Below are 26,408 nucleotides of genomic sequence, written 5' to 3'. Positions count from 1 at the left end.
TGTGGGCGGCCATTTTGAAACCGGGCAAGAGGGGCGGGACTGGAGCGGCCAAGTGACGGTTGACCGGTTTTAACTAAGTGACTGGTACCGCGGGGCGGGGAGAAGAGGGAGGTGCCTGGGGCCACCCCAGGGAGGGATGCGGGGGGCGGGGGGCGGAGAGAAGGGGAGGGAGGGGGGAGGCGAGAAGGGGAGAGGCAAAGCAAGGGGAGGGGAGTCCAGGGACCGAGCATCGGAGGGGAGGGGAGGGGCGGAGAAAGGGCGGGGCGACGAGCAGGGAAAGGCTAAGCCCAGAAGCGGAGAGATGAGTAGGGGCGAAGCTGCAAGAGGCGGGGCGTAGAGCCGGTCGCTGTCCAGGGCATGGAAAAGTGTCGTGAAAAGAGAGAGTGGGGTGAAAAGGTGTCGCGTCTCGGGGGGAAGGTGAGGATAGAGAAAGTGCTGACCGACAAGGTAGCGCCGGAGTGGAAGGAGAAAAAGGTGCAGGGCGAGGAGAAGGCGCGGGGCGAAGGGAAGGCCAGTGGCCAGAAGAGATCCCAAGGCAAAGAGAGGGTATCTAAGGGGGATGGGCGTGGTTTTAAGAGGGGGCGGGGCGAGGGGCAGGCTCGAGAAGAACAGCTCTCCAAGGACCAGGGGAAAGGGCGGGTCGATAAGGAACGGGTCGAAGAGCTAGGATGGGTCGAGGAACAGGGGCGGGACAAGGCGGGGAAGCAGAGGGAGGAGCAAACTCCAGGAGAGAGAAAGGGGCGGGGACAGGGAAAGGGGCGGGGCGTAGGGAAGGTCTGGGCCGAGGATCCAGAGAAGGGAGAGGCTAGATACAGGACTCGGTACCAGGGTAGGGCCCGGGCCAGGAGAAAGGGGAGATGCGAAGAGATGTGGGGGGGCGGGGCAAAAAGTGGGGGCGAAACCAGGTGCAAGTGCAAGTGCAGGTGCACGACCAGAGGGAGCAGCAGGACTGGAGAAAGTAGGTGGGGCACAGACAAAGTCAGAAACAGTAACCGAGACCCGGTGAAGAGTAGGGGCCAGATGCAGAGCAGAGGCGGAGCAAAGAACAACTACAGGGCGAGGTTAAGGGGTGAAGCGAGGAGGCGAGGCGAAACCAGGAGCAGGGGCGTGTCCAGGAGCAACAGTAGAGGAGGGACCTGGACTAATAGTAGAGGTGGGATCCAGAATAGGAGCAGATACAGCACCTTGGTCAGGGGCGAACTCTGGAGCAGAAGCGGAGCAGGAAGCAAGTGCAGGGGCGGGGCCAGAAGCAAGATCAGGGGCGGAGCCAGAAGTAAGAGCAGGGGCGGGGCTAGAAGCAAGAGCAGGGGAGGGGCCAGGAGCAAGAGCACGGGTGGGACCAGGAGAAAGAGCAGGGGTGGGGCCAGAAGTCTGAGCAGAGGTGGGGCCAGGAGCAAGCGCCAGGGGAAGCTCAGGAGCGAGGTAGCATCTCAGAAGACGGCTTTCCGGCGCAGTCTTGCTGGCGGGTGTTGACCCCCCCATTCTCCAGGTTGGAGCCACGTTGCGCGCTGCCCCGCGATGTACCCTGCTGGCCCTGCGTGGCCGAAACTCCGAGTCCTGCGGGCGCTGTGGGCACTACTGGCGGTGCTATTGGCACCGTGGAGGCTGTGGGCGAAGGAGGATATCCAGGAGTGTATCTGGCACGTTGTTCTGATCAAGTTCGAGGCGGTAGGCGAGGAAGGCAGGAGCGACCGCTTTTTTGATCTAGAGCCCCTGGAGAGCCTGAACAGTGTGTTCAGCCTGCTGGTGGATGCACCCACCGACCAGAACGAGGTGAGGGGACTGGGGTCAGGTGAATGGGAGAGGTCATGGATCCGCACCCCACTGGGCTCTGGACATTTGCCCAACCTCTTCTTGCAGAAATACCTGGGCTTCCCATACTACCTAAAGATCAACTACTCCTGCGGTGGAGAGGTGAGTGCAGCAGAGGTGAACTCATTCTGTGTGGGCTCAGTTTCCCCAATCTGTAACACTTTAATAGTGGTGGCACCACCAGACCCTGGGGACCCTAAGGATTCAAGAAGATTCCCAGTATCCCACCAGACACATAGTAGGTGCTCAAGTAAGGTTGGTTTTTTTTGCCATTAAAAAAATCGAGATGTAACTCACATAAATTCAACAGTTAAAGTGTGCAATTTAGTAGTTTTTAGCATATTAACAAAGTTGTGCAACCATTACCATTATCTAATTCCAGAACACATTCATCACCCTAAAAAGAAACCCTGTACTCCTTTCCTCCAGCTTCTGGAGACCACTAATCTCCTTTCTGTTCCTATGAATTTACTTATTCTGGACATTAAATGTCAACGGAGTTGTACAATAGGTAGCCTTTTGTATCTGGCTTCTTTCACTCGCATGTTTTCAAGTCTCATCCATGCTGTAGCATATATCAGTATTTCCTTTCTATGGCTGAGTAATATTTCATTGTAAGGACGTGCTACGTTTTGTTTATCCATTAATCGATAGATATCTGAGTTATCTACCTTTTTGGCAATTATGAATAATGCTGTTATAAAGATGTGTGTACAAGTTTTTGTGTGGACATATGTTTTCAGTTCTCTTGCTGGGTCAAATGTTAACTGTTTCACTTCTGAGGAACTGCCTGATTGTTTTCCAAAGCCCCCGCACCATTTTACATTGCCATCAGCAACGTATGAGGGTTCCAGTCTCTCTAAATCTTCACCAACACTTGTTCATCTTTTGGTTATAGCCAAAAGATGTGGGTGTGAGGGGGTATCTCATTGCGGTTTTCATTTGCATTTCCCTCATAACTACTGATGTTGAACATCTTTTCCTATGCTCACTGGCCACTTCTCTATCTTCTTTGGAGAAATATCTATTCAAATTCGGTGCCAACCTGGGTTATTTGTCTTTTTATTGTCGCATCGTAAACTTTATGTATGATGGATACTAGTTCCTTATCAGATGTATGATTTGTAAACATTTTGTTACATTGTGTGGGTTGCCTTTTTACTTTCTTGATGGTGTCCTTTAAAGAACAAAGGTTTTATGTTTATTGAGGTAAAATTCACATACCATAAGATGGCACCAAAGTTTTTGACCTTGATGAAGTCCTATTTATCAGTATTTTCTTTTGTTGTTTGTGCTTTTGGTGCTGTCTAAGGCTATGCCTGGGTCATGAAGATTTACTCGCGTGTTCTAAGAGTCTTTTCATTTTAGCTGTTACATTTGAGTCTCTGACCCATTTTGAGTTACTTTTTGTGTATGGTGTGAGGTAGGGGTCCAACTTTTGCATGAATATCCAGTTATCCCACTACCATATGTATAAATGAATTGTTTTGGCACCCTTGTCAGAAGTCACTTGACCGTAACTGTAAAGGTTTACTTCTGGGTATAATTCTGTTCCATTGCTCTGTATGCCTGTCCATATATCAGTATCACATAGTCTTGATTACTGTAGGTTTGTAGTAAGTTTTCAGATCAGGAGGTTTGAGTCCTCCAACTTTGTTGGTCTTTTCCAAGATTGTTTTGGCCCAAGTAAGCTTTTTGTGGACAGTGGAGGGTTGTGGCCTAGAAGCGAAGTTTTGGTGGCAGCAGGCCGGGGTTTGAATCTGCCATTGACTTAACATTTCCTTGGAGGAAGTGTAGCATGATAGTTAATACTGTGGGCTCCAGAGCTGGGCTGCCCGTGTTCAAATCCCAGCTCTGCGACCTAATAACTGTGTGATCTCTGGCAAATTCCTTACTTCTCTGTACCAAAGTTCCCTCGTCCTTAACAAGGATGCAATAATGATCATACCCACTCGACAAAATGATTAAATATGTGACAGCCACTGAGCGCAGTGCCTGGTTCATAGAAAGGGCTCCGTGAATGCTAGCAACAAGTTTGTAGAGTGTGACCCTGGGCAGACAGTTTTACTCCACGAATCTTCTCTCCTTATCTGTAAAAGTGTGATAATAATACTTTTCTCTGGCCATTCAACACCTTCAATGAGTCAGATTCTTTTTTTTTTTTTTTAAACAACATGGGGGATATAATGATTAACAACATGGCTAGATTTTTCTTATGGATTCAGGCTACCAGGGAAGCGATCGGCAAATAAATACATAAGATAATTTCTGGAGAGTCATCAGGGTGAAGAAGAAAATAAAATGTCCTATGTTAGAAAGGAGGGTGTTACAGGGTGGTTGGAGAAGGTCTCTGAAGAGGCTTGAACAGAGACCTGAGTGATGAAAAGGACGACCATGCGGAGACTTGGGGGAAACATCCCAGGTCAGGGGAATGGCTAGTGCGATGGTCCCGAAGAAGGACAGAGGCTGCTGTGTGTGAGGAGTCATGAGTGAGGGGACAGTGGGAGGAGGTGGGGCAGGGAGGTGATGAGGGCCTTGTGAATCACAGGGAGGGCTCTGCTTCCACTCTGAGTGAGATGGAGCCCGTGAGGAGGTTCTGAGCAAAGGAGGGCCCGATGGGACTCCAGCGTTCCCAGGCTCCCTCCTGCTATGTGGGGGTGGGTGGACAGGGCAGGGGCAGGGAGACAGTGAGGAGGCTGACTCAGGGTCTAGTTGAGGGTGGACAGGACCAGGGTCACTGCCGACAGGAGATCCCTGCCTCACCAGCACCTGCTACCCTGTGGTTGAAAAACTCGGAGATAGGGCCGGGACAGGTACCGTTGGCAGGGTTGACAGGGCCCTGGCCGAGGCATTCCTCGGGATAAAGGGCTGTGCAAAGGCGGCTGGACCCATTAAGTCTCTCTCCCTGGTCTCATAGGCCACCCCCCGCTCACAGTGTCTTGAATGCACCTTTTTCTTGGGGCTGCCTCCAAGCCTTTGTTCATGCTGTTCCACACACCTGGCACACCCTTCTCCTTCTGTCCTTTCTTCTGCGCCCTAAGCCCTGACTGCCTTTCTCCACCCAGCAAGGGTCCTGGCATTTCCAAGAGCTGGCCCTGACTGTCTCCTTCCCCTCCTCCCCCATTCCTTTCTGTGTAACTGCCCCATCCCCCCTCACCCACAGGCCCCCGGCCGCCAAACCTGGTGGGGATGGCAGAGTCAGATTTCTACATGGGGCTAAAGCCTCAAGGGTGGGACTGGGACCCCTGGAGTGAGGGAGGCTCATTCCCACTTTCTCATTTGTGCACATCCCATGCCGCCATTCTCTGAGTGTTTCCTACATCCATGTCCTGTCTGAGGATGATGGCCCTGGCCTCACCTCCTCCAGGAACACCTACTGACTCCCTTCACAGCCCCTGGCCCCTCTGCCTGTCTCCTAGCCTGGTCTGTCACCTCCCCAGCACACGGCCTACACCTTGTTCTCCGACCTTCCCATGGTGGAGACTGTTCTCCCACCCAGTCCCAGAAGATGGGCTGCTAAAGGTGGGCTCAAGGCAGGGGTACCCAGAACCTCTCTTAAAGACACATTTGTGGGGCCACCTTGCCCTCAGTCCTCCGAGGCCCAGGTCCGCAAAGGCCACCTGACAGGGCTGAAGCCCTTGGTGCTGGTGACCTTCCAGTCCCCAGTCAACTTCCATCGCTGGAAGATAGAGCAGCTACAGATCCAGATGGAGGCAGCCCCCTTCCGCAGCAAAGGTGAGCCTGGAGGGCACCCGGCGGGGCCGTGGCCTGGCAAGGGTGTGGGGAGCTTGCTGGGGGCCTCAGCGGGAGGCTGATGTCATCAGAGGGGCCCGTGGCCTGGCGGGAGCATGGAGGTTTTAGGGGGCCGCGGTGGGGTCTGTGACCTGGAGCAGGGACACGAGGAGTTACAGGGAGATCCCAGTGGTCTGCGGCCTTGGTGGGGGGCCACTGGGAGGCCCGGCAGCCTCAGTGCCCACTTCCTGCCAGCAGAGCGGTGCAACGCAGAGGAAGTGTGTGCCATGAGCTGGTACACGCCCATGCCCATCAAGAACGGCAGTGTGGTCATGTACGTGGATGTCCGCAGCAATGGCCTGGGGCCCTTCATTCAAAATAAAAGGTGCCCTTTCCCAGGTCCAGGGCAGCGGGTAGACTCTGGGAGGGTCCTCCTAATCTCCAGATCCCCGAAGAAGCCAGGAGGAGACCAAAGGGAGGGAGTAGGGTAGGGAGGTGGTTGTGAGCTATGGCAGGAGCCCCTGAAACCGGAACCCTCACCTGTGCCCTGCCCCACCCCTGCTGCCAGGTTTCACGTGAACATCAACGGCTTCTTGCAGAAACAGCAAGATAACACGCTCCAATTCACTGTGGGAAACGAGGTGAGGGGCGCAGGTGGTAGAGAAACGTGGTAGAAAACGTGGGTTAAAGACAGCAGGCTGGGGCCCCAATTACTTCCCACACAAGCGGGAGACCCCACTTACAGAGTGCTCACTCTATGCCCGGCCCCCGGTGGAGTGCTCCACTGAATACGCAATCACCTTCGGTCTTCGCAATGACTCCGGGAGGGAAGGTACTCTCACAGACCCATTTTCGAGAGGAGAAAACTGAGGCCCCAAAGGGATGGAGCCATTTGCCCACAGTCTGTCAGCACATGGAAGGAGACTTGAAACTGTGTCTGCCTGTCTCCTGCACCCATAGTCTTTTTATTTTTATTTTTTTAACGTTTATTTTTGAGAGTGACAGAGTGTGAATGGGGTGGGGGGGGGGAGCAGAGAGAGAGGGAGACACAGAATCTGAAGCAGGCTCCAGGCTCTGAGCCGTCAGCAGCGAGTTGGATGCGCGGCTTGAACTCACACGCTGGGAGATCATGACCTGAGCAGAAGTCTGACACTTAACCAACTGAACTACCCAGGCGCCCCTCCTGCATCCGTGGTCTTGATCATGGTGCATTCATCCATTTATTCATTCAGCAGTTCATTCGGTGAACACAGAGACCCAGATAGAGCTGAGATTCTCGGGGGAGAGACAGACACCATATAGTAAACACGAAATCAAGTAAATTCCAGAGTAGATGAGAAGGTCGTAAGTGCTCTGGAGAGCGTTCAGAGGCAAGGGGATTAGGTCTGTGCAGGAAAGGATCGCACGGTTAATGGAATGGTCAAGAAAGGCACAACTGAGAAGGTGGACATTTGAGTAAAGTCTCGGAGGAAGAGAGGAAGGAAGCACGTAGATAGTTGGGGGAGAGCATTTCATATACGGGGAACAGCCAGGGCAAAGGCTCAGAGGTGAGCGTGTGCCCGGTGAGCCTGTGAAGCAGTGAGGAGGCCCACGTGGCTGGGAGAGAGCGAGCCAGGGGGAGAGCGGTGGTGGATGGCGTCAGGGAGGTGACAGGGACAAATCGTGTGGGGCCTCATGGGTCAGGTGAGGACTTTGGCTTTTACCCTAAATGAGATGGAGCCATGGAGGGTAGGGGGAGTGTTGAGCAGCCCTCCCGCCCCCCTCCCCCCTCCCCCGGCAGATCTTCAATCTGATACCCCAGTACTTCATCAATGTCCCGTCGAGGCCCCTGTGGCACACCGTGAACCAGACACCTGTGCTCATCCTGGGTGGCATTCCCGATGAGAAGTCCGTCCTGCTGACCGACACCAGCTTCACGGACTTCTTTCTCGTGGAGGTGAGTGGTGCAGGGAAGGCGCTGGGCTGGGGCTTCTTGAAGGGTGCTGGGCCTCAGCCCTTCAAGAGTGGGCCCCGGAGCTGTGGAAAGAGTCCCTGAAGCCATAGCAGCTCCCACGAGAGGCAGAGAGCGTGAAGGGAAGACACAAGCCTCTGCAGCCAGACCCTCTGGCTCCAGATCCTGGCTCGGCTCCCCGCTGGCTGTGTGACCCTGGGCCAAGTGATCTCACGTACCCAAGCTTCGGATTCCCCCTCTGCAAAATGCAAACGGTATTTCTGTTTTGTCTCATGGGATCACCGTAAGGATGGTTCACGTCAGTCGGACACAGAACGAGTACTTTGCCAAAACCGAACAACGATGCCATTGTAATACCCAACAAAATCAGCTATAACCCTTTCATACCTTCTAGCAGGGTCTTACTTAGTCCGTTCTCGCCAGCTACCTAAAAATATCTCAAAGTTTTTATCCGAATCTAGTTGACACACAATGTCACGTTAGTTTCAGATGTACAGCATAGCGACTCGACGTGTTTTCACATGTGCTGTGCTCACCGCAAGGGTACCCGCCGTCTGTCCCCACCCGACACTCTTCGGGTATCATTGGTTGACTATGTTCCCTATGCTGTTCCTTTCATTCCTGTGACGTAGTCATGCCCTAACTGGAAGCCTGTGTCTCCTCCTCCCCTTCTCCCCACCCCTCTCCCCTCTGGCAACCACCGATTTGTTCTCGGTGTTTACAGGTATCATTCTGCTTTTTGTTTGTCTGTTTTATTTTTGAGATTCCACATGTAAGTGAAATCGTAGGGTGTTTGTCTTTTTCTGTCTGACTTATTTCACTAGCATCATGCCCTCTAGGTCCATCCATGTTGTCACAAGTGGCGAGGTCTCATCTTTTTATGGCTGCGTGAGATTTCACGCGCATATGCGTGTGTGTGTGTGTGTGTGTGTGTGTGTGTGTGTACCACATCTTCCTTATCTGTTCATCTATGAACGGAGCCAGACTTCTTCCATACCTTGGCTATAGTAAATAATGCTACAATAAAACATAGGGTGCATATATTTTTTCAAGTTAGTGGTTTCATTTTCTCTGGGTAAACAGTAGGGAAATTACTGGATCATAGGCTAGTCCTATTTTTCATTTTTGGGGGGACCTCCATACTGTCTTCCACAGTGGCCGCACCCTTGTGGTTTGGATTGGCATTTTCCCGACGGCGAGCGATGGTGAGCACCTTCTCATGTGTCTGGCCGTTGTGTGTCGTCTAAAAACATCTTTTGAGAGTTGGTTTGTTGTTGGTTTGTTTGAAGCAAGTGTTTGAACCAACACACTGCATTTGGTTAAGGCTCTTGTACTCTTCTCACCTGTACACCTGCATCCCGCTCCACCCGCTTCCCCTCATCGACCGCCTTCTTTTCAAGCAGTGAAAGCACCAGGGCTTTCATCCTATGGGATCTGGCCGCTGGCTTCTTCATGGAGTGGATGCACTTGCTCCTCTGGCCCCTGTGTGGCTCAGGCTGCCGTAAATAACAACACCGCAGACCGTGGGGCTTAAACAATAACTTATATTCTCACCGTTCCGGAGGCTTGGAAGTCCAAGATCAAGGTGCCAGGAGAGGCCTCTCCCCGGCTGGCAGCAAGTGCTTATATGGCCTTCTCTCTGTGCCCACGAGAGCAACGAGAGAGATCTCTGGTGTCTCTCCCTCTTCTCATGAGGAGACCAGTCCCAGAGGATTAGGAGCCCATCCTCGTGACCTCAGTGAACCTTAACTATCTCCTTCATGGCGGGGTTAGAAATTGGGAGTGGGGACACAATTCGGTCCATTAACGCCCCATATAGTTTTTGCCCGGAAACTGGTGTGGGGCTCTAGAAGCATGATGGATTTTAGTTCAGCCTTTTGGGCAACGACGCTCCACTGGTGGTGCTTTCCCACCGTTAGTGAGCATTGCCCGTGCTAGCGATTGGTCAGTGAGCTCAGATAGCGTCAGCCCGACAGCCAGCCGTGTTCAAGGTAAAATAGGGCTGTTTCAGATGTGCCCCGAGCCAAGCATGCGATCTTTGGGATCCACATAGGTGCAACCCCGACTGTGACCTGGGGGACTAAGGTTGTTTTGCACCGTTGAGTGTGTTGTGCACTGCCAAACTCTGGGGAGAAACACAGAGTCCCAATTGGCTCTGTCCTGGGTCACCTGCTTTCCTTCCCCTTGTCAGGGAAGCTCGGCCACAAGGTACTACTTGACGGTGAGCAGGGAGGGAGCCCTGGGGGCAGGTGTCTGTGTCCTTCCCAGGCAGTTTTCAGAGCAGCTGTGTCCCCTGAAGGCAGGCCGTGGGGGGGTGGGGGGAGCCGAGGCAGGCCTGCTCACCGCTGACTCTGACTCCGCTCCCCCACAGTTGAACATTGACAGTTGCTGGGTAGGCTCCTTCTACTGCCCTCAGGCCAGTTTCACTGCCACCATCTATGACGCCATCGCCACTGAGAGCACTCTCTTCATTCGGCAGAACCAGCTCGTCTACTACTTTACGGGCACCTATGTCACCCTCCACGAGAGCAACCAAGGCAGTGGTGAGGGGGTCCCTGGCATCTCAGGAAAGGGGTCCTGCCTGTGGGAGTCCCAGGGAGGGCGCCTCAGGGAACCCACCCACTGGATGCCCCCGGGACTGGAATTGCGTGGGTGGGGAGGGGGGCGTTGGAAGGACTTTCCAAGGTCCTTAATGGTCACCACCCACCCTATATGGCTTTTTTCTACCCTCTATATGCTGGTGTGAGGCTTTCCTCTGGACCTGTGAGCGAGCAGAGGGTAGAGGGAGGTGTGAGAGGGAAAGAAGGGAGCAGAGAGAGAGCGAGAGACATGTGCGTGCACACACACTCACACACACACACACACACACAGAGTGTCAGAAAGGCAGAGAAAGAAATGCAAGAGAGATGCATAGCAAAAGAGAAGTTGGGGAGGTGCCTGGGTGGCTCAGTCAATTAAATGTCTCACTTCAGCTCAGGTCATTATCTCACGGTTCATGAGTTCGAGCCCCTCGTTGGGCTCTCTGCTGTCAGCACAGAGTCCACTTGAGGTCCTCTGTCTCCCTCTCTCTCTGCCCTTACCCCGCTTGTGCTCTCTCTTTGTCTCTCTCTCAAAATAAATAAGTAAACTTAAAAGGTTAAAAGAAATTTGGGGGATGGGAGAGAGGCCGGGAGGGTCAGAAAGGCAGAGAGAAAGTAGGACGGGCAATTGCAGAGGAAAAGCCTGAAGGAGACTGATCATGAGGAAAAAGAGAGAGACTTGATTCAGCCTTATCTTTTATTTATTTATTTTTAACGTTGATTTATTTTTGAGAGAGAGAAGAGAAACAGAGTGTGAGCGGGGGAGGGGCAGAGAGAGAGGGGGACACAGAATCCGAGCACAGCCTTATCTTTTAAATGATACCCAAACCCTTCTAGTTCTTCTCAGCTTTCCCCCCTATTAAGTGAGAGATGTCATTTTATAGGGTTACAGAAACTCGTATTATAACCTGCATTTCATTAGTTAAGGCCCGTTCCCAACAGCTTCATTTTTCTCCCTCTCTCACTTAGGACATTGACAGTAGGACGAACCAAATCAAAATGGACTTAAGTCAAAGAAAGGGGTGCTGGGGCTCCTGGGTGGCTCAGTCCGTTACATGTCTGACTTGATCTCAGCTCAGGTCTTGATCTCACACTTGTGAGTTCAAGCCCTGCGTTGTGCTCCCTGGTGGGCATGAAGCCTACTGAAAGAAAGAAGAAAGAAAAGAAAGAAAGAAAGAAAGAAAGAAAGAAAGAAAGAGGGAGGGAAGAAGGAAGGAAGAAAGAAAGAAAGGAAGGAAGGAAGGGAGAGAGAGAAAATAAAAAGGAAAGAAAGACAATGAGAGAGAAGGGGAGAAAGAAAGAAAGAAGAAAGAAAGAAAGAAAGAAAGAAAGAAAGAAAGAAAGAAAGAAAAAGAAAGGAAGGAAGGAAGGAAAGAAGGAAGGAAGAAAGAAAGAAAGAAGAGGGTGTTTTTGGCTTAGATAGGTGCACTTGATTTCAGGTACAATTGGATCTAGGTACTCACTGTAGCTTAAACAGGCCCCTCCTTGTGATAGCCTTGGTGATTGCCCCCCTCCACCTAGCAACCGTGGCCTTCTATCCTTTCAGGGGCTCCAGGAAAGAGCATCTCTTTGTTACTGGTTGCAAGCCAGGACTGTCTCTGATTTGTCCGGCATGGTCACATGCTCAGTTGAACCCACTGCTCTGGCCAGGGGAATACGAGGGCGGGGTTAGACTAATCTATACATCGTGGACAGAGTACGAGCAAGAGGGATTTACTCAAAGGTACTGGGCCCTATGCCAGGGGCCCCTCAGACACCGCACGGAATAGCCATTAAGGCCGTGGACATACGGATGAGGGTCGGGTCCCAGGTCTATAGACATGGGTCTGAGGTTCCGTGCTGGCCCCACACAGGGAGCTGGGTTCGTGTGTTGGCCAACGAGTGCATCAAGAAGCTGTGCCCTGTACATGCCCATGGCAATGGCTCAGAGTACATCATGGCCCTCACCACTGGCAAGCGGGAAGGCTACGTCCACTTTGGGACCATCACAGGTAAGGGTTGGAGCCTCTGGCGGCCCAAGAGACCACTCCATACCCTGGCATCTGTGAGAATTCCGACGTCTAGCGCCCATCCCTCACCAGGCGCCCTCAGGAGGGGTCCCAGGCTGGAGGTTGTCCCTGTGAGTGGGAATGGGTTCATGCATTTACAGGGGTGGGACTTGGGTGTGTTACATATCTTTCATGACGTGTGTGGCTTCAAAGGACAGAAGCCCAAGCCAAAAATCGTCTAGGCATAAAGAATTTGCAGACTTAAACAAGCGAAAAGACTAGAGTCCAACTTCCGGCATGGCTAGGTCCAGGGGCTCCCAGGGTATGTCATCAGGATTCTATCTCTTGGCAAGGTAGCGTAGCACAGCGATTATAGCACAAGTCTGGGGAGAGATCGCTTGAACGCACCCGACCCAAGTCACCTGTGGCTTTGGACAGGTGACTTAACCTCTCTTTTTGGTCTCGTTTTCCTCATCTGCAAAATGGGGCTAAGGATTATATTGGCACCTGCCTCATTGGGTTGATGAAAGATTAAATAAGTTGGCGTGTGTAAAGGTCTTAGAACAGTGTTAGGGACATGGTGGCTGCTCTAAAAGGGTTTATTATTATGAACCCTGAGATTTGGCCTCATTCTCAGGTAGCTACCCCTCTCCTGGGGGCTAAAGATGGTCCCAGGAGCTTGGGGCTCACATGTCCCCGTCCCCGCAGGTGGAGTCACCCCAAAAGAATGAAAGCAGCCTCTTCCATTAGCTCTAGCAGGAATCCAGGGTGCACTCTGATTGGCCCATTCTGGGTGTGTGCCCGGACCTGAGCCAGTGACTGTGGCCAGAGACAGACCTACTCTGGTAGGTCAGGTGTGAGCGAGGGACAGGTCAGGGTGAGACCCGCCCCCCTGAAACCCCAAGGACTAAAGGGGGCGGAGGCACCGGCCCCAGGCCACCCTGGACGGTTGGAGACCTGGCGTGGTGGGATGCCAGATGGGCTGGGAAGGGCCTGAGCACCGCCCTGCCCTGCTCCGCAGATGGCCGCGTGTCCTTCGAGTTGCTGCCCCGGCAGCGGTCTGTGTGCGAAGGGTTACAAGGTACCTAGCTCCCAGAGACCTCTGCGGCGGGCGGGGGTGGGGATCAAGGGTGTGGCAGAGCAGGGAAGGGGGGGGAGAGGTCCGTGTGAAGAACGATGTCTTGGGAGGGGTGGGGAGTCACAGGGACGTCTTGGGAGGGGTGGGGAGTCACAGGGACGGGGTGAGGGTTACGGAGACCGGGGAGGGGGCGGGTCCGGGGCTGCTCTGAGCCCGCCCCCTCCTACCCAGTTGTGAACTGCTCCATAATTTGGGCCGTGTTCATTGCTGGAGACTACAATCTACTGCTGCTCGTGCAGATGGAAGACCCCACCACCAGGAAGTATTTCCAGGTGGTCAGCTACGACCTGGGTAATTGGGATGCTGTTGGGGGGCTGAGTGGGAAGGGTCAGAAGCCCAGATTGTGAACCTCCTGCTGGTCTGTGGGGTCCGTGCTAAGGCAGACAGCGGGTCCAGGGTAAGGGGTGGTGGTGGAGCACAGACCCGGTGGGATGGAGAAACAGAGGAAACCAATGTGACTGGAACAGAGGGAGACTAGGGAGGGCGGGAGATTGGAGACGGGAGCAGAAGTCAAACCTGAAAGGGCCCAGTGGCTCACAATAAGGAGATGTAATTTTATTTTACCTGAACAGAGAATAGGGCTGCCATGTACAGTTGTGCAGGCTGCACACTGTACTCTCCAGCCAAGAAGTCAGAGGAGGCAAGTCCTGTGCCCTGACATATGCATTTAAAGAAACCTTAAGGGCTAACAGGTCCAGATGAGAAGCCACTGGAGGGCTTTTGGGAAGGGGTGGGAGGCTGGTGACTTGCCCAGTTTCAGGTTTTGAAAGCTCAGAGCCTCAGGAGGTTTTGCCGTGTTCTCCCCGGTTGCAGTCAGTAATTACCTGGCCATCCTCTACACCATCCCGGAATTCATCCCTGACGGTAGGAGGGGAAGGCAGGGGGGTCTGAAAAGTGGATGAGGGCCGGGAGGGACCTGGATGGCCCTCCCCTCACTGCTGTGTCCACTCTGCCTCTCCCCCGGCCAGCTAGGGGCCTGGAGTTTCTGATGCTCCTAGGGACAGAGTCTCATACCACCTTCCTGATGGTACCCAAGGGCATGTTCTACAACCAGTATAGCAACCTGCTGTATATCTGGGGCAACTTCCTCCTGCAGAGGTACGAGGCCGGACGTATTCTGCCTTCTCAGCCCCATTAGGGCGGGGGTCCTTTCTGAAGCCATCAAGTTGTCAGAGCATGCCTAAATTCAGAAGTTACCAGGATTGGCATGGGGGAAACATGGGCTGCGGGGATGGTTAGGGCTAGGATGGGGAAGCTGATATTGTAAAGACCTGAGAGGCCTTTCTTAAATGAAACCTGATGTTAAGGACCCAAGCTGTGTGAAAGGCACTGTCTGGGGGAAAGGTTCGGACACGTTGCACCCCTCAGGAACTTAGGGGCTGTTGGCAAACCGCTGGATGGGCCAATTGCTCCTGTCTCCAGATGGGCGGGTCACCCAGAGGCTGGGGAGCAGGACCCGGAATCCCAGGCTTCCTTGCGTGTTCTCCTAAGGCTGGCAGAGAGCTGAGTAAACAGTTCTCGGGTCATGTTAGGCCTGGAGTTGGGGGAAGCAGATATCCTCCAGGGGCCTCGCCTGGGTGTCCCTCGTTCCCATCTCTGCCCCCGCAGCTATAACTATGAAAACTTCATCTACCTGGCGGACTTCCCCAAGGAGCAGTCCATTAAGTACCTGGTCAACTCGTTCCGTGGGGACATGGCTATTGTCACAGAGACTGAGGAGGTGGGGTACCCTGCTCCTCTCCCCAAACCCCAGCGGTCTCCCTTCTCCCTCTGTCAGGGAAAAAGGGTTCAGGGGAGGAAGTGTCCTCAGGGATCCCGCGGAAGGGCAGCTGAGGACCCTGGAACTCAAAGAGAAGTGGAGTTTTCTTCCAAAGTCTTTCAGCAGAGTTAAAGACTCAGAGTCCTGATCTGATTTCCACAGAGGGCCCTCTTTCTTTCCATCATGTGGTTCATTTCATAAATATTGAGTGCCCACTGTATGCCTGACCCAGCGCCAAGGATACAGTGGTGACTGGGTCAGCCGTGGACTTGCCCTCAAGGGTCACAGGCCAACTGGGAAGACAGTGTTTCCCAGAAAGTAACGATTCAGGGGAGGCAGGGCTGCAGTGGGGAAGATAGTATCTCAGGACAGATGTTCAGAAAGGGGGTGGGGCCCAGCTTCCAATTCAATCTGTGTGTGTGTGTGTGTGTGTGTGTGTGTGTGTGTGTGTACCAAGGAGGGCTTCAAAGAGGAGGCTGCGTGGAGAAGGGACATCCTTAAGGTTGGACGGACTTCTCCAGGCCGAGTCTCAGAAGGGGATGAGGTCTAGAGTCAAATGTGTTGGGGGGGTGGGTATCAGTGCGGAGATGGGAAACTGAGGCCAAGGGGATGGTGGGTCCCTGGAGGGTGCAGAATGAGGAGAAAATAGGGCTTGCCCCTAGGAACCCTGGCCTGCAGGGGTGTATACATTAGGAATGCTTCAGTTTCAAGCCATAGCCACTCCAGCCAACGAAACGTTGGAGCCAGTTATGGCGAGCGGGGGCTGGAAGCAGGGGTGGCTGGGTTGTGGGAAGTCGAGATGGCATTATAGAGAGAAGGTGTGCGCGCTTACCTGGCCTCACCCCCAGAGAATGGGGCCACCACGCTGGGCGGAGAGGTGGGGCCAGAGGTCCCCGCGGCCCTCACACATACCCACCTGGCTGTCGCACCCCAGATCTGGTACCTCCTGGAAGGCAGCTACCGGATGTACAAGCTGTTCCCATCCAGGGGCTGGGAGGTGCACATCAACCTACAGGTGATGCACCAGTCCTCCGTCTACACCCCCAATGAGACCATGGTCACCCTCTTCTACGAAGACACCAAGCTGTACCAGGTGCCAGGTGGGGGGGGGGGCACGTGGGAACATGGGGGAGCCTCAGGGCGGCTGGCTGACACCAGCTTACCCGGCCCTGCCTTCCTGCCGCAGCTAGTGTATCTGATGAAAAACCAGCAGGGCCAGCTTGTCAAGAGACATGTGCCCGTGGAGCAGCTTTTGATGTACCAGCAGCTCAGTAATCACTACTTCTTTAAGCGGCAAGGGTGAGAAGACACTGGACCCCAGAGCTGGGTGCGGCCCACACAGAGCCCCTATTCCAGGAGAGAGAGGGAGCCACCCCCAGGGCTGTGACGGGGGAGCTTAGGGTCGCTGGAGGCTCCAAGGAGGGGCCTGACTGAGACTGAGGGCGGTGGGAGCATCAGGGAGAGCTTCAAGGAGGAAGAGGTACAGGAGCTGTGAGCTAGAGGGTGAGGAAGAGTTAGCCAGGGGACACGATGGAGAAGGGGTTCCAGGCAGGAGGAGCCACATGTGCAAAGGCCCTGAGGAGGAAAGGAGGTTGGGCGTTCAAGACTGAGAGAAAGTACAGTGCAGACAGAGTGCAGTGCTGGTGGCAGGGTGGACAAGGTGAGCCTGGTGGTCACAGGGAGGGTCCTGGGGAGCCATGATGGGACTAAAAGGAGGGACTGCATGGCCAGATGCAACTGCATTCAATAATGATCTATCTGGTCACCTGAGAGGAGCCCGGGAGGCCGCTGGGAAAGGGGTCAGGGAGAAAGGAGGTGGAAGAAGGCTTGAGTTGGGAATGGGGAGGAGGTCTAGGAGAAGGTCCAGGACGCCCGCCTGAGGGACCCAGGGACGTCCCGGAGAATTTGTCCAGGGGCACCGGGGGCACCGGGGGCTGAGGCTGAGCAGGAGGGTCAGGGCCGGATTAGACCCGGATGGCAGCGCAGAGATGGGAGGCGGACCTGGGGGGGCTCGCGGAAAAGTCAGTCGCCCCCCGCCGTGCCCCCCCCCCCCCCCAGGAGCCACCTGACGCTCTCCTTCACCAACTTCTGTCCGTTCTCGGTGATGCGCCTGCGGGACCTGCCCAACCCGCAAGTCTACTCGCGCCAGGAGCGCTACCAGGCGCGTCCGCCGCGCGTCGTGGAGCCCTCGGGCTTCCACAACGAGAACTCGCTCGCAGTCTACCAGGGGCTCGTCTATTACCTGCTCTGTCTGCACTCCGAGTACCACAAGGTGGACGCCTGGCGGGGGCCGGGTGTGGTCCGAGGCGGGGTGAGGAGGCTTAGAAAGCAAGGGCTGCGTGGCTCGAGAACGGCTGTGGAGGCCGGAACCGCCTGGGGGAGTCTGAGGCTAAGGGGGCAGGGGGAGCGGGCGAGCAGGGCCTCGGAGAAGCGGCTTTAGGAGTGTGGCTGCGGCGTTGGACGTAGGGCTCGGGGGCAGGTCAGGGGCTGTGAGCTTCGGCTTTGGGTTAGCGGCCGGCATGCCGCCGGCCTGGGGCCGCCTCCGCTGCCCCCGCTCACGGTGCCCGTCGTCCCCGCAGCCGTACGCCGACCGGGTGCACGACTCCACCTGGAGCTGGTCGAACAAGAAACAGGACCAGGTGCGTGGAGAGGGCTGGGAGTCGGGGGTGGGGGCGGTGTCCGCCGTCGGGGTCCGATTTTGCCCCACATCCGGTCCACCAGGATTACTACTTCTATCTGGCGAGCAACTCGCAGAGCCCGGGGAACGTGTACATTGACATGGCCAGCTACGAGAAGATCTACGACCTCAAGGCCGACTACGAGCTGCCCGAGCGCATCTTCCTGGACAAGGGCACCAGCTACGTCTTCTCCGTCTTCCTGAGGGTCGGGGGGCAGTCGCTGGAGTTCACACCCGAACGCGGTCTGTGGCGGAGGCCGGAGTGGAGCTCGAGGGGCGGGGTCTGCGAGCCCAGGGGCGGGGTCTGGGGGCGGGGTCTGGGGGCGGGGCGAGGCCCTAACCCCTCCCGGTGCTTGCAGTGCTCACCTCCGAAGAGCTGAAGAGCACAGTGGATCTGGGCGTGGTGCTGGCCGACCCGGGCTGCATAGAGGCGGTGGTGAAACAGAAGTTCCTCATTAACCGCAACTCGGTGCTTTTCCGGGTGAGACTACGCGGGGAGGGCGTGCCGGGGTGGGGGCGGAGCGACCGGCGCTGGGCACCTTTCGAACCGTCCCCGGGTCCTCAGGCAGGGTTGTTGACGCCTTCATTTCTGCCCCCAACCCCAGGTTACGCTCAGTGATAAAAGGTCTTGCTTTGACCAGGGCCTTAGTGGACATCACCTCTTGGAGACCTCCATGTTGCTCAAGGTTCGGTCCAAGTCTGGAGGGGAGGGATACGGGAGGAGGGAAAAGACCGAGCCCGCGGAGCCCACCATCATCACCGGCTCTTACCCACAGGTGGCGGGCGCGGTCGGACATTGCTTCCAGAACACACACCAGGGACCCCGCATGCAAGTATTGGACTTTGGGAGTACTGGGCCCTGTGCTAGGAGGGAAGGGATTGGGTCGAGACCCAACAGGACTGATTCTGAGTCTCCCCTGGGAAATCCCACTAATGCACTCATAATTTCTTCCTTTTCGTTCATTCACCCACCCACACATCCACTCACTCTTTTCATCCACTCATGTTTGCAGAAAGGGCTGCCTTTGTGGTTGTATAGATTGCACCCAGGCTTGTATTTTCCTTCTAATATTTTTCTGCAGGGGGCAATAAAGCATCTGCGACACAGGACTTTTGTTCCCAAATGGCACAAAGGAGTCATGTGAGCCAGCTTGGCCCTTCTTTCACATGTGACTCTTCATTTCCCCACTCACATGTGCGTTCTTCACTCCATGGGGTCCTTAGTTCCTCACTTGCTCACACATGCAGTGTCCCTTTTGCACAGAGACAGACACTGAGGCTCAGAGATGTGCAAACATCTGCTCAGAGTAACCCAAGGAGCTAGTAAGTGGTAAAGGAGGGACCTCACCCAGATGCTTGTTCTCACCCACTTCCTTGCCCACTCACCAGCAGACAGACTTGCTGCTCCTCCCTCCTGGCTTGGTATATGGCCCAGAACAGTAAAATGGGGGTTGTAGGGGTGCCTGGGTGGCCCAGCCAGTTACGCATCCAATTCTTTTTTATTTTAATTTTTTTAATGTTTATTATTTGAGAGAGAGAGAGACAGAGCCTGGGCAGGGGAGGGGCAGAGAGAGAGGGAGACCCAGAATCTGAAGCAGGCTCCAGGCGCTGAGCTGCCAGCACAGAGCCCAACGTGGGGCTCGAACCCACAGACCGCGAGATCATGACCTGAGCATCCAACTCTTGATTGCCGCTCAGGTCAGGACTCACAGTTTGTGAGTTTGAGCCCCACCTCAGGCTCCGTGCTGACAGCTCAGAGCTTACTTGGGATTCTCTCTCTCCTTCTCTCTCTGCCCCTGCCATGCTCATGCTCTCTCTCTCTCAAAATAAAGAAATAAACTTTAAAAAATTTAATAATGAAAAAAAGGTTGTAATAGCCCCCAACTCCTTCGCAGGGAGGGAGGAGAGCAGGGAGGAGTGGCTGACCACAGCATCCAATAAGTGTTTCCTGATATCCTTAGTGATATGCATTATTTTCCTCTTTATCATAACCCCAGAAGGTCAAAGTTAAGGTCCTTATTTTTGACCCAACAGATTCCTTCTGGGAATCTAATCTGTAACATACTGTTACAGAAAAAGGTTGCAAACAACCTAAATGTCCACTAATAGGGAAGCGGTTAAATAAATCAGGGTACATCCATGCAATGGAAAACTATGCAGCTGTAAAAAAAAAGTTGGGGGGCAGGGGAACAAAGATCTCCATATACTGATATGGAATAGTCTCCAAAACATATTTTATTCTTTTTTTATGTTTTATTTATTTTTGAGAGAGAGAGAGACAGCGAGCACAAGCAGGGGAGGGGCAGAGAGTGGGGGGACAGAGGATCCGAAGCGTTCTTTGCTAACAGCAGTGAGCTGGATGCGGGGCTCGAACTCACACACCATGAGATCGTGACCTGAACTGAAGTCCGATGCTCAACCAACTGAGCCACCCAGCCACCCCAAAGTGTTTTTAGTCTTAAGAGAAAAAAGCAGGGTACAGAACAGTTTGTATAAACCATTAGCATGGAGGAGGTTAATTGAGAGCATATATTCACACTGGCTTTTATTTGCATGAAGAAAGTGGGAAAATAAATGAGAAAGTCCTTATAGTGGTTTGCTCCCCTGGGGATGGAGGAGAGGTAGGACAGTTGGGGAACAGGAATGGAAGTGAAACTTTTCACTGTGTGTGTGTGTGTGTGTGTGTGTGTATCCATGTGACCATGTTACCCATCTAAAAATTAAAGTTTAAAGAAAACCTATCAGTACTTTTTTTTAACAGAATATTTATTATTTATTTTGAGAGAGAGAGAGGGAAGAGAGAGAATCCCAAGCAGGCTCTGCACTATCAGCATGGAGCCCAATGAGGGGCTCGAACTCATTAACCGTGAGGTCATGAGCTGAGCCAAAACCAAGAGTCAGCCGCTTTCAACCTACTGAGCCAGCCAGGCCCTCCAGAGGGTGTGTATTTGGAAGTCTTGGAGCCTCTCCCTGGCTCCCAGTGCTGGGGAAAAAAATGGAGACTGAAGCTAATTGATGAACCGTGGCTCCCTGATCTGTAAATATGTTGGATGAAGGAAAGAACAAATTAATTTGCACATAATAGGTGCTCAATCGGGGCGCCTGGGTGGCTCAGTCGGTTAAGCATCCGACTTCGGCTCAGGTCATGATCTCAGGTCATGATCTCATGGCTCATGAGTTCGAGCCTTGCGTTGGGCTCTGTGCTGACGGCTCAGAGCCCGGAGCCTGCTTCGGATTCTGTGTCTCCCTCTCTCTCTGCCCCTCCCCCACTCGTGCTCTGTCTCTCTCTCAAAAATAAATAAACAAAAAAAAAAATAGGTGCTCAATCAAATTTGGCTGGATGAATAAAGGCTGGGAGCTATCTCTCAGCAGGCCCCAGAGATGGGCCTCCCTCCATGGGGGAACAGGCTGGCCTCAAGGGGGTAGACTGGGAATAGATTTCACTTGGTGCACACAGAGCTTATGCATTCCTTCCGCTGGTGCTGGCTGAGTGCCCACCACATGCCAGCATTGTTTTAGGTGCTGGAATTAGAGCCATGAACAAAACAGAATTCCCGGCGTTGTGAAGCTCGTGTTCTGGCGAGGGAAAGTGTATTTGTTTCCCGGGGCTGCCGTAACAAATTACCACAAGTTGGAGTGCTTATTCTGTCCCAGTTCTGGAGGCCAGAAGTGTGAAATGAGGGTTGGTTTCCTCTGGAGGTTCCAAGGGAGTCTCTGTTTGCATGGCCTCTCTCCTAGCTTCTGGTGGCTGTTGGCAATCCTTGGCTTCTAGATACATCACTTCCCTCTCTGCCTCTGTCTTCACAAGGCATTTTCCTTGTGTGCCTGCATCCAAATTTCCTCCTTCTTCTTCTTCTCTTTTTTTTAACTTTTTGAAAAAGTTTATTCATTTCTTTTGAGAGAGAGAGAGAGAGTGTATGTGTGTGTGTGTGTGTGTGTGTGTGTGTGTGTGTGTGTGTGCGCGCGCGCGCGCGTGTGCACGTGTGTGGGAGGGGCAAAAGTCGAGGGAGAGAGAGAACCCCGAGCAGGTTCCCCACTGTCAGGGCAGAGTCCAACATGGAGCTCGAGCTCACGAACCGAGAGATCATGACTTGAGCTGAGATCAAGAGTTGGAGGCTTACCTGACTGATCCACCCAGGCGCCCCTAAATTTCCCTCTTCTTATAAGGATGCTGATCTTTGGATTAGGGCCCAGCCTAATCTGATGTACCCTCATCTTAACTTGATTACACCTGTAAAGACCCTATCCCAAATTAGGCCACCCTGGCAAGCACCAGATCAGGAGTTCAACATATCTTTTTGGGACACACAGTTCAACCCACAGCAGAGAGCCAGACAATAAGGAAGAGAAACAAAAGATATTGTGTGCCAGAGGTGACGAATGGTTAGGGGGAAACAAGTGGGCAGGGAGCATGGGGGAGATTAGCATTTTGTGTGTTTTTTGTTTTTTGTTTTTTGTTTTTAATTTTTTTTTAACGTTTATTTATTTTTGAGACAGAGAGAGACAGAGAATGAACGGGGGAGGGTCAGAGAGAGAGAGAGAGACACAGAATCTGAAACAGGCTCCAGGCTCTGAGCGGTCAGCACAGAGCCCGATGTGGGGCTCAAACCCACAAATGGTGAGATCATGACCTGAGCTGAAACCACGCAGGCGCCCCTATTAAAACTTAAAAAAACATTTTTTTTTAACGTTTATTTTTGAGACAGAGACAGAGCATGAACAGGGGAGGGGCAGAGAGAGAGGGAGACACAGAATCTGAAACAGGCTCCAGGCTCTGAGCGGTCAGCACAGAGCCTGACGTGGGGCTTGAACTCACGGACCGCGAGATCATGACCTGAGCCGAAGTTGGCCGCTTAACCGACTGAGCCACCCAGGCGCCCCGGAGATTAGCATTTTGGACGTCTGGATGGTATAAGGGTGAGAGAGAGAGAGAGAGAGGTTTCTAGGACAAGATTTTAGCCTGAACATGGAGGGATGAGGTACCATTAACAAAGATGGGTTGTGGATAAACTGAATCTGAGATGCCCATTAGACCTCCCAGTGAGTGAGTGGCTGAGAGCGGTAAAATCTTGGGCCCAGGCCTAGCATGGGAAGTGCTGCTTCCTCTATGGCCACCAACCCCTCTCCAGTCACTGTCAAGCCCAGGCCACAGTCTTTGGATGCCCATGTCCCTTTGGCGCTTGGATAGAACCCTTGGACCCTACCACCGAAATGGGCCAGAGGCTGTTCATTCTGAAGACAACGTCATAGGAATTCCCTGACCCCTGACCCCCATCCTGGGCTCCGCTTCCCTCATATATCCCAGGCTCCTCCCCATTCTCTTTTATGAGAATTCAGGCCCAACCTGAGCCCGGTGCAGACCGCCTAGGGGTTGGCCGCTCCACAGGTATGGGCGTTAGTGGTTTTGCGTGTCTTTTGCTGGAGGCAGCAGGAACAAACCTGTCTCAGTTCCCATTCCGTCTCTACCATCACAGGCCTAGCTTTGGGTGAGGAATAAATGGCTTGACCTCTCTGTGCCTCACTTTTGCCATCTCTGAAATGGAGATATTAATACTCTACCATGCCAGGCTTGTTCTGAGGGTTAAATTTGAGTTCGAAGTGCTGGGAACATCACCCGGTGCCTTGTACACAGTAAGAACTACATAAACTTTTGCAGTTATTAGAGTATTGTTTTAATAATAATAACGATCAAATGGCAATGATGAGGGTGAGCCTGGCAGGAAGTGGTCCTGTGGGGGGGGAAGGGTGTCCTCCCCGTCCAGCCCCCCCCCCCCACCGGTCCCCCCTCCCCAGGACCGTTCTGCTCCCACTTAGGGCAACTTGATGGTCCCAGTGCTTATCGGCTGCCCTCCGGGCAAGCGCCTGGCCTTCGACATCACCTACACCCTGCAGTACAATCGTCTGCAGAACAAACACTACTTTGACTGCGTGAGGGTGGACCCCGAGATGCCCTGCTTCCTCTTTCGTGATGGTGCGTGTCCAGTCCCCTCGCCTCATTTGTTCACTGTCCTCTGTCGCCAGCACTCGGCCGCCTTCCCTCACTGCTTGCTCACCTCCTCACTCCTCCTCCGCTCCTCCCCTTGGTCCTCTCCTCTCTCCTTCCTCCCCTCCATCCTGCACTTCTCCAGCCAAAAGCTAATTTCTTCGCCTCCTGGTCTCCCTCCGACCCCACAGTCTTCTACCCTTTCTTCTTGATCCAAGACTTGGTGACGGGAGATTCGGGCAGTTTTCAGGGCAGGTAAAGACATAGCCAAGCCAGCGACTGACGGGTGTTGGGGGGGGGGGGGTGTGGGAGTGGGTAGGGGGACAGAGTGCGGGCTGGATGGTAGAGGTGACGCAGGACTCCGGACACCGAAGCCAGTCCCCGCACCTCTTGACCTGGCAGCTATGTGCTGAAGGTGGTAGGCGGCGGGCCCACCCTGGACACCATCAGGGAATACAGCGAGGAGGAGATTTACCGCTTCAACAGCCCCTTGGACAAGTAATTCCTGTGGGCCCGGGCCCATAACCGCCCTCCTCCTGCAGACCTCTCTTGCTTCCCAGCCACAGACCTCACCCTTGCTGCAAGCACCACCTACCTCGGTGTCTGGGGCCCTGCCCCAGGAGCAGGCTCCTATGCTTGCCCCGCCCACCCCACTTCGTGAGGCCCCGCCCCCCTGAGGCTCCCCCTACCCCTTCCCTCCACCGCTTACAGAGCCAGCCTCTCTCTGCACCTGCGGGGAGACGGGGCTCCCCTCTCCCCGCCCCCCTCCCCAACTAAGGTTACACGGTCCTGCACAGGACTCACAGCCTCATCTGGACCACCAAGAACACAACGACCACCAAGGACTCGGCCTTTAACATCATGTCCCATCAGAGTTTGGGCATCGAGTGAGTCCACGGCCTGGCTGCTGGTCCCTTTATCCCCCACCTGCCCAGAATCTGCCTGGGCTATGCATCCCTTCTGCCTCTGGGAGATCTTTTGAGCCTCAAGTCCGGCTGACCGTCTTCGTGTTCCTCAAATGGGGTTGACTGTCTGCAGTGCTGGGCCCTCTTACTCTTTCTTCAGGCCTTAGTTCAGATGTCCCTTCATGGGAGGTGGGAGGCTTTTCTGACCATTCTGAATGGGGTATTGGCTCCCACGTCCTCCTGTTATTTCCCCCTTCTCACCCTCACGTCTCTGCTTGTGCCTGCCCCATCTGAACCTGACCCCTCTCGGCTGTCACTGTCTCTGGTGTGGTCTGTCTCCCTCATAGGTCCAGATCCTGATAAGACTAAACAGTATCTGTTGAATGAGACAATGAGCAAATTCATTCATTCAGTCATGGTAGGCATTTATTGGGATTTGAATGGCGGTCATGATGAATGAAGAAAACAATGGAGGAACAGATTAGTAAATAGGGACTCAAAAACGATTTTTGATTCAGTGAAAGGAAGAAAATGGTGCCATGAGCAAACGAGGGAAGCGAATGAATGAGTGGAGCAACCACTTTCCCCTAGTCAGTATTCAACTTGCATTTATCGAATAAATGAATAAAGGAAAGAATAAATGAATGGAGATGTGACTTTGTGCCCAGTAGGCACTCAAGGTATATTTGTGGGATGAAGGAATGAGAGCAGCAAGGAATAAACGAGGACTTGGCACATGATAGATACGCAACCCATACACTAATGGAGGAATCACAGACGGAGACGTTAAGACAGGAGGAAATGAGTGAGTCAACAGCCTGTCACGTGGTAGGCACGGAGTCAGTCTTATTGGATGAACGAATGAAGGAGTGAATCAAGGAAGAAGGAATGAGATCGCACCTCTCTAGTGCGCACCCAGAGTTTGTGGGCTGGAGGGAGAAATCAGAGGTTGGCATGTGCTAAGCATGACTTGTGTCGCACGTTGCCTGAACTCGGGTCCCCAGGTGGCTGTGTCTGGAGAACTCCCCATGCTACGACGCCGTTCCCCATACGATCTTCGCCCCTGAGTTCTTCTTCAAGGTGCTGGTGAGCAACAGGTGAGCCAGGCATGTGTCCCAGGGAGACTTGGGGGCTTCCTATGGGGTGCCCGACTCCTCCCCCAGGCCTGAACCCCATACCCCCTCAGAGGCGTGGACAAGAGCACATACTGTGACTACCAGCTCATCTTCCTGCTGCACATCCACGGTCTGCCACTCAGTGCCAAGCGGGCCTTCTTCATCCTCATGGTGAGTGGCTGCGAGGAGCTGCCCTGCTGGGGGAATGGGGCTCTGAGGCCGCCCAGCCAAGCCTGTTGTGCGGCGTCCGCAGGTGTCATCCAGCGTGTTCATCGGTCTGGTGACCCTCTACATCATCTTCTGCCTCCTGTTGCCTGTTATGGTGAAGGCCTGGAACAGCCTCCGCTGGAAGATCAACAACATCATCATGTCAGAGTCCTACTACACCTACACTTCTAGAAATTGCAGTGGGACATCTGACACCAGATCCACGGTCAGCTCCAGAGCCGGCTCCAGTGACAGTTCCAAAGTGGCAGAGGCGAACCAGCGTGCACCTGAGCAGACCTGGAAGAAGAAGCCGTTGGTTACCTGAGCCACTTGCCTGCCCCCATCTCCACCCGTGCTCTTCCCTCACTTCCTGGGCCACCTTGGAAATGCATCTATCACCCATCCCAGGCCCTTTTTTGTTTTGCGTCAATTTCCACTTCTTCAGACCTAAATCCTCGTTTCAGGATTAGCCGTGGGCTTGTAAGGACTCACGTTCAGTTCGTTTGTACCACACAGCCATATAGGTCATTAAAGTCAAAATCCTTCTGGGCCACCTGGTAAA

General features: G+C 53.8%; 1 protein-coding gene across 11 annotated transcripts; it reads left to right on the top strand.

The window, feature by feature from the left end:
* CATSPERG (catsper channel auxiliary subunit gamma) lies at positions 1–26,408 on the top strand. Of its 11 annotated transcripts, none has more exons than XM_060650993.3 (29): positions 1–84; positions 1,490–1,773; positions 1,861–1,914; positions 5,403–5,547; positions 5,803–5,929; positions 6,113–6,185; positions 7,325–7,480; positions 9,867–10,038; positions 11,928–12,065; positions 13,084–13,143; positions 13,372–13,491; positions 14,014–14,064; positions 14,169–14,298; positions 14,809–14,920; positions 15,894–16,052; positions 16,146–16,258; positions 17,018–17,231; positions 17,539–17,598; positions 17,681–17,879; positions 17,996–18,117; positions 18,242–18,322; positions 18,413–18,469; positions 23,451–23,607; positions 23,811–23,874; positions 24,022–24,117; positions 24,417–24,506; positions 25,529–25,621; positions 25,711–25,810; positions 25,893–26,408. In XM_060650993.3, the coding sequence occupies exons 2-29, from the start codon at positions 1,519–1,521 to the stop codon at positions 26,169–26,171; spliced, it is 3,477 nt and encodes a 1,158-aa protein (XP_060506976.3). In that variant the 5' UTR covers positions 1–84; positions 1,490–1,518; the 3' UTR covers positions 26,172–26,408. The 11 variants fall into 11 exon arrangements, with proteins under 11 accessions (XP_060506976.3, XP_060506968.3, XP_060506974.3 ...); XM_060650985.3 differs by lacking the exon at positions 1–84 and adding an exon at positions 248–829; XM_060650991.3 differs by lacking the exon at positions 1–84 and adding an exon at positions 328–417.

The sequence above is a fragment of the Panthera onca genome, chromosome E2, assembly GCF_046562875.1.
Source record: "Panthera onca isolate mPanOnc1 chromosome E2, mPanOnc1 haplotype 2, whole genome shotgun sequence".
Taxonomy (NCBI): domain Eukaryota; kingdom Metazoa; phylum Chordata; class Mammalia; order Carnivora; family Felidae; genus Panthera; species Panthera onca.
Note: the sequence above shows the minus strand (reverse complement) of the source record. Positions and strands in the feature narration are given on the sequence as shown.

Coding starts and splice junctions, on each gene's coding strand:
- CATSPERG (XM_060650985.3), top strand. CDS start 358: ATGGAAAAGTGTCGTGAAAAGAGAGAGTGGGGTGAAAAGGTGTCGCGT. Junction 16,259..17,017: donor TACTTCTTTAAGCGGCAAGG/GTGAGAAGACAC, acceptor CCCCCCCCCCAG/GAGCCACCTGACGCTCTCCT. Junction 18,323..18,412: donor AGACCTCCATGTTGCTCAAG/GTTCGGTCCAAG, acceptor TCTTACCCACAG/GTGGCGGGCGCGGTCGGACA.